The following is an 11,770-nucleotide window of genomic DNA, read 5'->3' as shown; positions in this document are numbered from 1 at the left end:
CGTTATATTAATCGCATATATGAAATGTTCGATTTCGTTAGTCTGTGCCAAGATCTCGAAGGATAAGCAGAGATACCCCATTCGCAAAAAAAACATATAAAAACAGAATTTTAAATGTATCACAACTGCGAATATTGAAATTGTGCGAATTTTGAATTTGTGCAACATTTATTTTTGGATAGATTGGACGTTTTTCGGTAATTCGAAACCTTTTCAGTCAAATTAAAATATATTTTGTTATCAAAACGATTCAGAAATCAGTGAGAATACACATACATAAACAAATATTTTTATTTAAAATATTTTTCTATAAAAAAATAGTAATTACAAATAGTTTTCTATTAAAAAAGCAATTTAAAAAGGCAAATTTCTGTTTTCAGGTGAACAAAATCCTTGATGATAGTTTAATTTATTATAAAAAGTGTTCTAAATATTTTGATGGATTCGGTGGCAATTGAAAATGAAAAGAATCGTGAGGAAAAAACGGAAGAAGTGCGGCCCTTAGTGCCATGTTTGCTGCAGCCGCCATCGTTCATTGTGCCATCTGTGCGAAATGATTCAAACGGATCGTTAAAACCAGAATCGATTCGGTCCCGTCGAAGCTTTTGTGCTAATTCCGATTTAACAGGATCACTTCGACCATCCGCAGCCGTGTTGGCCATACAACAAGAGCATCGTCGCACATCCAGTACCGGAAATATATTTTTTGAGTATGATTTTCACATTGGGTATAAAAACCCGGGTGTTATGATATTGATTTGTATTTCATCTTATCGATTTTTAGCTTAATCCAAGGTAAATTGTTAGGTAAATCAAAAGACCGTATCGATGTGCCTGATGAAGATGGATTTGTCCATTTGAATGCCAATCGTGAGCATGAGTTTCGTATTAAAAATCGGCAACAAGGTGTCGATGCATTGACCAGTTCGTTATCGGCATTCTACGCCAAATTGATGGTTGTCTTAGGTATCGCATTTCCAATGACGGACGTTCTGTCGATAAAGGCGCCAAATAAATTTTACCAAGGTTTTTATTTGTATCTGTATGTCGGTAGCATAGCCTTTGTGGCATTCATGTACATCGACCGCCTACGGTCACGACGAATGTTCGCAGCATGCAACAGTAAAAACGGTAAGCGAGGATGGTGCCATCATCGTCGATGTTGTTGTCATCGTCACAGCAAATTGATTAACCTAATTAGGTTTGGAAATACACCACAGGCCATAAGTTTGGATACCCCTATGAAACGTTTTTTTCTACGTTTTTTGAACATTTTCACTTGAAATTTAGTATTGGATATGAAAATATATCGAAATTCTGACCGAATGGAAGTTTTGGAAGATAACATTTGGCTGGCCTATGGCCATCTTTTGACCTTTGAGCTGTGGGAGCCAAAATCGAAGTCTTAAACGGGCCATCGGATTAAAAAGTTATATACGCCATTGGAAAGGTCTTGAAAAGTAGATGTGATTTTTGGTATTAAACATCAAAATCGGCCGGCGTTTGGCCAAGATATGGCCGTTTGTAATTTTTGGCCGAAATCTTCAATCAGCCATATCTTGGCCAACAGCTGGCCGATTTTGATGTTTAATACCAAAAATGATACGTACTCTCCGAGACCTTTCCAACGACATATAGCATGTTGAAATTGGACAAGCGGTTTGAAATTTAAAAATTTTGGGCCAAATTCATTCATAGGGGTATCCAAACTTATGGCCTGTGGTGTACATACAATTTTCGTTTTTACACCCTTAGAAAAAGATAAAAGAACTTCGTTGGAAATCAGTCAGGCCAAATCACGACTGGGTAGTTTTTATTTGAGAGTGGGCGCCGTTGCGTTCGGAATCGGTAGTATGGTTTATTCAGGGCTCGAGATTGGACAATATTTTGAATTGAAAGGTATCATGGATTCAAGGAGATAATAACCCTGCATTTGATACTTACATTTCCCTTCTATTTGGTTTTTTTGTCGTCGTCTTCATTGTCGTTCTTTTAGGCGAACAAGGTTGTCGAAATGTGCTAATCGCTTTCACACCAGCCACTCGGATGGTATTATCCATTGTCCAAATGCAGTTTATATTTCTCAATACCAAAGAATTCGAAATGAAGCGCCACAAAGTGATTGTTCGCTTCGGACTGATGCATATGCTGGCAACAAACCTATGCGAATGGTTGTACGTGTTGGTGGAGGAAACCAGACATGAAATTAGCAATAACATAGAAAATATAATCGAAAATGCTACAGGTATTTGTAAATGGTGTTCAACACTTCACAGTCAAGTTGGATCGAATTGCCACAATTATGCTTTCGGTTTTTTCCCATTTTCATTCTGCGTAGGTGCGAATTTGGTTCACTTTGCCCATACAGAAAATGCATTCAACGTAACGACCATTGATGATCGCGTAAAACGTGCAACCGCATCCGAAATTGTTGTTGACTGCCGACGAGTTAACATTATGGGAAAACTACTCAACAACTCATCCCCATTTTTGTTTCCATGCACCATCGAATATTCGCTCATTTGCGCCGTGATTCTATTCGAAATGTGGAAACAAAGCATTAGCATTGGTCAACCGAAGCGATCACGTGATCGAAAAATTTCCACCACCGCACAAAATGCACAACATTTTTCCATAGGTACAATTAATGCGGACGCTTTCGAATCGGTTGCGAAAATTTCTACTAAATTCAGAGGTTTATTTCTCTTTCAGATTGTTCACGCGCACATCACGGTTGGTACCTTGGGGTCAATCAAATTGTCCTTATTCAACTATTTTGAACAATATTTTTATTGTTCCTTCGAATTTCATCAGTTTTTGCTAATTTAAAAAAAAAATTCTTCCATAAGCATAGCATTGCCAATGTATTTGTAATAGAAGAAATTGCCCATATAAAATACATTGGCTACTATCATACTACATTAGTACTATCTATATGGAATTATTTTTTTTCAGTTTCTCTGATTTCTGCTAATTTTACTAGTTTTGAACGAAATATCGCAATTTAAAAAAAAATAAATATCGTGTCTATCCCCTAGGTATGTTCGCTGGCATATTGATAATAGTTTTAACAATCATATCGCTCATCATGTTCTACGTGCTCAACATTCCGCTATACCATACATTGGCCACTTTGGAAGTTACCATTTGCGAATCGATTTTATATGTGTTGACATCGTTCGCCGTTTTGGCTGCGTTCGTGAGGATGCGTGATTTAAAGTTTAGCCAATCTTTTGGTGGCATGCCATTAGACTGTACGCTGTTATTGTTGGCACAATCGGGCGTTTATCTTTACAGCATGTTCAGTATTATTGGATGTTTTTTTTCAATTGCAGAAGGTGGCATATATGGATTAATTTCTGAAATATTCTCTCTCGTTCAAACGTCCATGCAAACGCTGTTCATATTGAATGCATGGTGGCGACGATGTCGTAGCTCCCAGGAGAATCGGAAAAAGCCCGGACGGGAGATTTGTACATTTTTGCTGGTCGCCAATATGAGTATGTGGAGCATAAATGCCCTGGTTAAAAATCGTGCCATGTTTCGTCGTACGCATTTACTATTTTTCGGCGAATGGTCGTGGACAGTGATTACACACGTATCGATGCCATTGGCAATATTCTATCGATTCCATTCGACCATTTGCCTATTCGAAATATGGAAAACCACATACAAAGTACGACACGCAGCTCATCAATCAATCCCACGATAGATTTAGATTATTCTCATGTGCATTTTTACGATTAATTCAATTATCCAAATTGTAGGACTTTTCTTTTAATATATCTATATTGTGTATCTGTATAAATGTATAAATCGTTTTGTTGACACCACAATTAAACCGTTTACATTTTATTGACTAATTACATTTATGTTATTGCCGATTTAATTACAGTAATCGCATATTCTTAAACATATGTCACACAGCACTTCAACTCAACTCACCGTAAAACGTAGATCCCAATCATTCTTTTAGAAGCGCGAATCGATAATGTATATATACATTTAAGCTGATTGATGCGATTTCATTTAAAAGTATCAACGTTGTGCGAAGAGAAAGGCTTCATTTAAATCAACATTTTTATCGGCAATATCACTTACAATCTACCTTATAATATCCTTATATAAAAAAGTGCTTAGACCGTCTTTTTTCCAGTGGCAAAGAGTGTTTTTTTTATTTCCCCTTCTTCTCTTATTCTCTTATAAGCGTTGGCTCCATTTTTTCTCCTTCAATCGAATTTGCAGTAAAAACTAGCACTTTAAATACACGGTACAAAAAAAACCAGTTCTATTTTTGTTTCATGTTATTTCTTATGCGGTAATTTTTCGCTCTCTTCCGTCATTGAACAAGTTGAAAATAAGAATGCTTGTTCGATAGTATAGCGTGCGGCCACTGTTCTGTGATTCTTAATGAAAGCGTGCGCTAAATGGTTTCAAAAAATTTAATTGGCTATGTGCATCTGTTTAATCATTTGAAATGCTATATAAATAACTGTTCAATGGATTGCTGAAATGAATGGAACGTTCTTTTTCTCGCATTGATTATTGACCATTCCTTTTTTTGTTAAGCCATCACTAATTATTTATTTTTGTTGTGGCATTTCGCATTGACCGCCAAATCAAAGATAAATTTCAATGGTTATTTTATTTGAGTTTCGGTTTGACCACTATATATTGTTTATCGATTGGTAATTAGGTGGCTCAAGTGGATTATCACGCACTGTATACAACTTGTGCGTCAGATCTTCTTTGAATCGGCTACCAGTGGAATGTGGAGCAAAGGGATATTCAAAAAGGAAGCATGCATTTGAACAGAATGCAGGTTGCTAGTTGTGGATATGCATGCAAAAAGTGTGTGCAATTTAAAGTTTATAAAAGTCATTTAGAACGAAACGAAACGGCAGCAAGAGAGCACACAGCACAGTGAGATGATGCAAAGTGGAAAATTATTGAATAGAAATGATGAGCGTAAAGAAGAAGAAAGGAATACATGATGAGCGCTGAAGAAACTTCGCAATGAAATGTTAGAAAAAGCTGCAGAGAGAAAGGTGGAGAGAGACGAAGAAAACGGTCTTGCAACACAAATATTGTGTATTTAAAATTAAACGGTGCCACTCGACAACGGGCATCTGCGACGCACACACACACAGTTACTATGCTCCCAGTCCCATCGCAGCAAAGAGATATATCTTTCAATGCTGAAACGTAATCAAGTTTAGAAGTTGAAATTTATTTTAAATCAAATTATTAAGACTAAGAGAGCACTGATGATTGGCAGAGAACGAAGTTTTTCGACCGTCACTAAGAGTGCGTGCGTGCATGCGTGCGCGCGTCATATGCACAAGCATTTCATGCCACCGAAGCTGAAAAAAATAATAAAAGTAATATAAAGCAAAAACAAATTCACCAAATAAGTGCAATGAGGTTTGCACAGTATCTACTAGATACACTAGTAGCACCGCGTCGACTTAAAAGCAAACATTTCTTTGGAAAAAAAAGTAAAGTTTTTTTCCCGTTCTTTTGATCTTTTTGGTCGAGAGACAGGGATTTTTTTGATTTCAGCTAGATTCTTGCAAACTTATTTTTTCCGGCCTGAGACCATGTAAATAAGTTATTTCTTGCATACATTTGTCTGTTAAAATGGTTTTCACCTTTTAGACGAAAAGATTTGGGAGCGAGACAGAAAGAATGTGAACAAAAGCTGAGCGGGAGTGAAGAAGAGAGGAGAGATGAAAGTAAAGAGATACATTTCGAAGTGAAATGGTGCACTTTTAGTCAAGTAGAACTTTTTCTTTCGCCGTAAAACATTTAACCAGTACAAAATTGGTTTGCTTCTTCACTGCGAATCCTCTTGAACTGGTTTCGTTTGAACGTTGATCAAATTGTCAAATATTACATTTCGACACGCATTTAAATCCATTGCAATGTGCCATCGATTCAATGAAGCCCACGGCAATTCAATTGTTGCACTACATTAACCGGATATCAATTTCCCCGTAATCAATTGAATTTTCTCGCACAAAATCAAATGAAGCAGCAAAATGAGCTTCACCTCAGTCAACTACAAATTGACAAATGGGATGCGTTTTCCATAAAAACATTGTATCTGGATGAATTGAGATAATATTCTGGAGGAATAGAGACAAGGGATGCATTGAAATAGTGAACAAGCAAGTGCTTTTCCTTAATAATTCTTTGACGAAATTTCATTTATTTTGTTAATCCAAAAATAAGATGAATATTCAAATATTGGTAAATTTTATAATGGTCTTACTCCGAAAATGGAAATTGAAGCAACACTCAAAAGTTAAGTGTGTGAATATCAACGGAATAAACATTCAATTTTTCAGTGTGACCCAATTGTGTGATCCACCATGTGCTTCATGCATTATTCACCTGCTTTGCCGCAGTATTCCTTTGCATACGGCCTAATAGCACATATTGAAAGCGGCGAAAGATATATTCATGTGGATTTAATAAATGTTTGATTTCGGCTAATCATGAAAAAAAAGACCATGCAGCTCATTCAAAGTGTATGCTGCCAACTTCTTCAGCAAATAAAGAGAGTCCGGGCGATGAGTAGAACGACCAACGCTAGGGGAGTAGAAAAAAATTTATTTAAAACATTTCAAGTGGAAATATTCACGTGCTCATAACTCCATACAATGGGTTCACACCCTTTTCTAACGCAAATTAATTCTTCTAGCTGTTTCATTTTCTCTCTCTCTCTCTCTCTCTGTGTGTGTGTGTGTATGTGTTGTGGCTTTGCATAATATGCTCACAGTTTTATTTATACACCTTCATGTTATAAATAAATATGGATTTTTATGATGTGTTTTAATGAACAGCGCACATATTCATTATTATGTGTGACACTGTCATTCGTTGCTGTTGATTTTTCTTTTTCATACTCATTCTACGCAATGGTTAAAATGCTTCAATTTTCAATATGGATTGAGGTTACCATTAATTTGGGTTTTTCCCAATCCGTACGTAATCTTATTCATCATTGTGTGGTGAATAGAATGAATTTGTCGTTACGGTTGTACATCTCTCCTGTAGAAATTCACAACGTATTGTCGTTCCCTGTGTAAGCTTATTTTCCGAATCGGTAAACGAAACTCGTTTTCCCTCTAATTAGGACCACATAGAACTTAAACATTACCTCTATTCAAATGAGCATACGAATTTATGGCCTGGTTCAAGAAAGGTTTAAAATGAGCATTTGCAAATCAATGTATTAACACACGTCGAAATATATGAGCCGAGTTTTTCTCGTTTGAATTCAAACACATGACAATTTGTTCACACATTGCTCAACCACTTTGTAATTCGAATTGAATTATAGATTAACAAGCATCAAACCGCAATGTTGTCTACAAACACCCTATAATGCTTTGTTTTTACCAGACTCTTTGACGATACCTGCTATCTCTCTATCTATTTGACATGGAATGATGGCAAAAGACAGAACTATGCAGCATAAAATGAAGCGATGATGCTATTCCGAAAAGGTGCAGCATTGGAAATAAGTTCTGAATTTTCGGTATTTGATGCATATCTTTCAGTGCATCGTTTCCATTTCACAAACAAGCATTTCACACATACATTTACCCGCACACACGGATTCATTTATAAAATACGTTTTAATGATATTTATTATTAAAATAGCTTTTGCCACAAATTAATTTAAACTATTTTTGGGGCAATAAAAGTGAAAAATGCCATCTAATAGTAAAAGTATTTAATATTGTTTACCCATTCACTCCACAATATTTGAAATGATGGCTTCACTAAAGCTTTTTGGCGCTCTTTGTGTGTGCGTATGCGAGCGAGCGAGCGATTGATGTCATGTTTTATGTTCGACATTATCATTGAGGCGCCTAAAATTCACATCGTCACTTTGTGAATTCGAATCAATTGTGGTGTCGCTCTACTTTTTCCATCCGTTGTTTTCCATTCGGTGCGAGTAAACAAACCCGAACATATAAATTCATTGGGCAAAAATGACAAATGCTTTTTACTTGTGTGCCATTTGCCATACGCGCAAGCATAATGTCATTATTGACATTGGTTTTGCGTGTTTTGGCACTGCAATTATGCTTGACATGGATGAATATATTTTCGATATTTTTTTTCGTTCGTTCGTTCGAAATGATGCCAGTAAAGAAGACAACCCATTATGGCAGAGGCGAAACGCATAATGGCATTAGCATATAATAAATTAATTAAATTTAGCCCCTTTGTGAATGTGAATAATTTGGTTTTTCACCATCATTGCATTTGGCCATGATAATATTTTGTTGGGTTGGAAAATATGACAATTTCAACGCATCCGAATACTTTGAACGCAGTTCATGGTTCGAATCGGTATTGTGATGCACCAGCATGAAGGTATTTGAATTGAGTATTTTCCTGAAACGGCTCCAAAGGAATGAAAGAAAATGCTAGAGAATTGATGAAGTTTGCATTATTTCCTGATATGTTTTAAATTTCCTTTGATGTTTGCCTCTACACAGTATGTTCACGGCACGGTTCTGGTATCTGGTTGATTAATTAGTTCGTTCCGGTCGATCGTTCCTATCGATTGGCGAATTGTTGATTTGACCACGCAGAATGCAGGTTTCGTCGACAACGAACTTATTTAAAATAGAGAGCCCGTTTGCCGCGAAACCCGGTTCATACGTAGCGTTCGTTCGAACAATGTCGCTTGATTGGGTCATCAATTTCCACGATCCATTCTCCCATCCGTTGATGAAGTTCGAAGAGCTGGAAAAAAATATAACAAGCATTCATTTAAGCAAATTCCGAAATACTCACGATTTCAACTACTTCCTCATTCACTATAGTTGTTAAGTAGCTACAATAGACTCCTGATATACAGTTTAAAAAATCATATGCAAACTGTCAGTTCTCATATTGAAAGCCTTTTATTTTTGTGCAAATAGCATTTACAATGCGAAAAGTTAACTTTGTCGCTGCATAATGTTGTTCGCACTTACTTCGAACAACACATGTTAAAATACAGTTTGACCTCTTTTTTCATCCTCGTCTAATACCATTGATTTTATATGTAAAATAACAAAAAGAAACGACAAAAGTGACCTCTCGTAGCGGCACAGTTGAAACTAACGAAACAAACACAATTGAACATGTCATTTTCATGTTCAGTGTTGGTTCTGTTGTTTACCGTATAGCCGGAGAGAGATGTCTACAGCTTAGTGGCGTTGAATGACATTCAACACCCATGTCTTTTTTCTTACACATATTCTTGAGATACCCATCACGAAACGCATCATATCGTCTCTCAAGCAGTAACAAATGCGATGTCAAAAATTCATGGACACAGAACAAATGTGAAACCATTTCAAGTCGATTCGATGCTATTTATGTGCTGAGTGCTTATAAACCAAAACAAGAATCTTTTCACTGGAATTCTGTTTGAAATTATACCTTTCGACTATATAACAGAATTTTTCATCTATGTACAGTTCATAATCAGCCCACAATGACAATCAGCACTTGGTGCAGGAAAATATGTGTATTCGAAAACAGGAAAGTAAATATAAGTGAACATATTTTTTCACGTTTTGAGTGAAAATGAAAACAAACATTCAAACAACATAGCATTGTGGATGATTGAAGCGAAAGGTGATGGACAAAAATGAAAATAGAAAAGCAAATATACGAGAGAGAAAAAACGGGCAATGATGATGATAAAGAGGAAAATGCTAATGTAGAAAATCGCAAACAAAACAAACACAGGGAATGTTCATAACTTTCTCGTCGCAATCGCATGTGATGGTTCTCGAATCGGTTCCGCTTCGCACACACACCACAATTCTGTACAAACAAATTTTCGATGAAAATGAATTAATGAATGAAAATGGGGAACATTAACTGGTTTTATTTTGCTAATATTTGAAAACAACCTTTTTCAAACAAAATGTTATGAGCAAAATGAAAGTTATTTGTGGATTTTGATGACCCTTGTTTACATAAATTATGGCCATTTTTTACAAAAAGTTTTGAATAAATCTGTTACAATCTATTTTAAAAAAATATGCTCATTTGGCATAGCATTTCATCTATAAAATGAATTTCAGAATTAATTCGATGAATAACATTGATAAAATATCAAAATTTGGTCTCAAGCTGTCCAAAGGTTGATATTTTATTGTTATTGTTCAGTGCCGACACATTTGCGTACTTTATACAAATGAAAATCATGACAGAAATTTGTTTTTCTTGATAACATGACATCAGAATTGTATGAATCACAAGTGTATGCTACTTCATTTTTTATGGCAAAAAATGGGGATTTGGTCCATCTGCCATGCATATAAAAGTCGATAAAAACCGATGCATTTCAGTGTCTTCAATTGAATCGGTAAGAATTATCTTGACCTGCCAAATTGAGTGAAAATAAATGTGAAACATAGAGTTTTTTTTATACGGACTTTACAACAACAACTCCATATAAAAAAACTCTATGTTTCACATTTATTTTCACTCAATTTGGCAGGTCAAGATTATTCTTACCGATTCAATTGAGACAAGCGAAGAAAGTAGCAAATCGAAAGCAAGCCTAAACATGAAGTTCGTACTCGTAGCAGCACTTGGCGGGATTTTGATTTGAGGTAAGCCACTTTGAAATTCGTCAACACTTACACTTATCTATAGTTTCAATCACTCAATTTTTCACCGAAAAATTCGTTTTGAGTTATTTGAACAATTGAAGTCAAATGGAAGAATCAACATAATCAAGGCCATTTTATAATTGACGGCCTGAAAAGAAAAACCTTTCCTACAAAACCTGTGCGCAGAACACAAACACAGAAACTTTTTAGTCAAAAGGCAAACAGCAAATTTGCGAGCGCAAAAACCTAATATATTTACAGCGAGCGCAAAAGTATAACAAGCCTACTAGCATGCAAACTCCGTATAAGTAGGCCTGTTATGCTTTTGCGCTCGCTGTAAATATATTAGGTTTTTGCGCTCGCAAAGTAGTTCGATCATTAATCAACGATTTTGGAGTCATTTTTGTGGCGTCTCCACTCGCATTTAATTTCCATTCTAGAAGCTTGCTTGTCAAAGTTCAAACATCACTGCAAACATATGGAAGTGGAGGAAATGACGCCAAGCTGCACGAGGTTATTTGCTGTTCGCCTTTTGACTAAAAAATTTCTGTGTTTGTGTTCTGCGCACAGGTTTTGTAGGAAAGGTTTTTCTTCCCAGGCCGTCAATTTACTACAGGAGTTGGAGCGTCACCGTTCGTAGAAGAGATGGAGATGCCTTTTGAACGAGAGCCTCTTGAAGAAGGCTTTATCAGCTTCAAACAAGGAAATTTATCAGCTGCTAACGAGGTTTTATGTTCGATCTGCAGAATTGTTGATGTATTCCTTAAAAAACAAATTACTGAAGAAACTAGAGTAAGTAATTTTCAAGAACTTCTAAAATGACCAGCTCGTTAATTCATTTTCATCGTTTTAATTGTTCCCTTTAGAAAGAAATCATATCTATTCTAAGAGATCAGTGCAAGAAGGTTGACAAGATCTTCCCAACTTGTGAGGAAATTGTCAAAATGGAGGATGACGACCTTGAGTTGCTGATTAAAAATGAGCCCGAAGTATTTTGCGAGAAACTTATGGTTTGTTAAAGAATCAGTATGAGAATGCAAATTAAAGGCAAACTCTTTCGAGTAATTATCGCCAAAAATGGATACGGCACAAATATGAAAGCCTGTTCCAATTATTTTTTTTGCAAAAAT

The 11,770-nt window shown here is 36.0% G+C and overlaps 1 protein-coding gene and 1 long non-coding RNA gene across 2 annotated transcripts; both read left to right on the top strand.

Annotated features, from left to right (window-relative positions):
- The first annotated feature begins 36 nt into the window (after positions 1–36).
- LOC129565723 (proton channel OtopLc-like) lies at positions 37–3,836 on the top strand. Its single transcript, XM_055440893.1, has 8 exons — positions 37–197; positions 381–710; positions 785–1,131; positions 1,756–1,899; positions 1,997–2,245; positions 2,339–2,638; positions 2,713–2,733; positions 3,039–3,836. Exons 2-8 carry the CDS (start codon positions 439–441, stop codon positions 3,710–3,712), a joined length of 2,007 nt encoding a protein of 668 aa, XP_055296868.1. The 5' UTR covers positions 37–197; positions 381–438; the 3' UTR covers positions 3,713–3,836.
- Positions 3,837–10,396: 6,560 nt separating this feature from the next.
- LOC129565738 (uncharacterized) lies at positions 10,397–11,770 on the top strand. Its single transcript, XR_008687659.1, has 3 exons — positions 10,397–10,640; positions 11,239–11,432; positions 11,507–11,770. It is a non-coding gene; the product is annotated as an uncharacterized LOC129565738 (long non-coding RNA).

This window comes from Sitodiplosis mosellana, unplaced genomic scaffold, assembly GCF_009176505.1.
Source record: "Sitodiplosis mosellana isolate CC-2019 unplaced genomic scaffold, AAFC_SMos_1.0 Smas_scaffold_3, whole genome shotgun sequence".
NCBI lineage: Eukaryota > Metazoa > Arthropoda > Insecta > Diptera > Cecidomyiidae > Sitodiplosis > Sitodiplosis mosellana.
The sequence above is the reverse complement of the archived record's forward strand: the minus strand, read 5'-3'. Positions and strand labels throughout refer to the sequence as shown.

Coding starts and splice junctions, on each gene's coding strand:
- LOC129565723 (XM_055440893.1), top strand. CDS start 439: ATGGATTCGGTGGCAATTGAAAATGAAAAGAATCGTGAGGAAAAAACG. Junction 2,246..2,338: donor TATAATCGAAAATGCTACAG/GTATTTGTAAAT, acceptor CATTCTGCGTAG/GTGCGAATTTGGTTCACTTT. Junction 2,734..3,038: donor TTGTTCACGCGCACATCACG/GTTGGTACCTTG, acceptor TCTATCCCCTAG/GTATGTTCGCTGGCATATTG.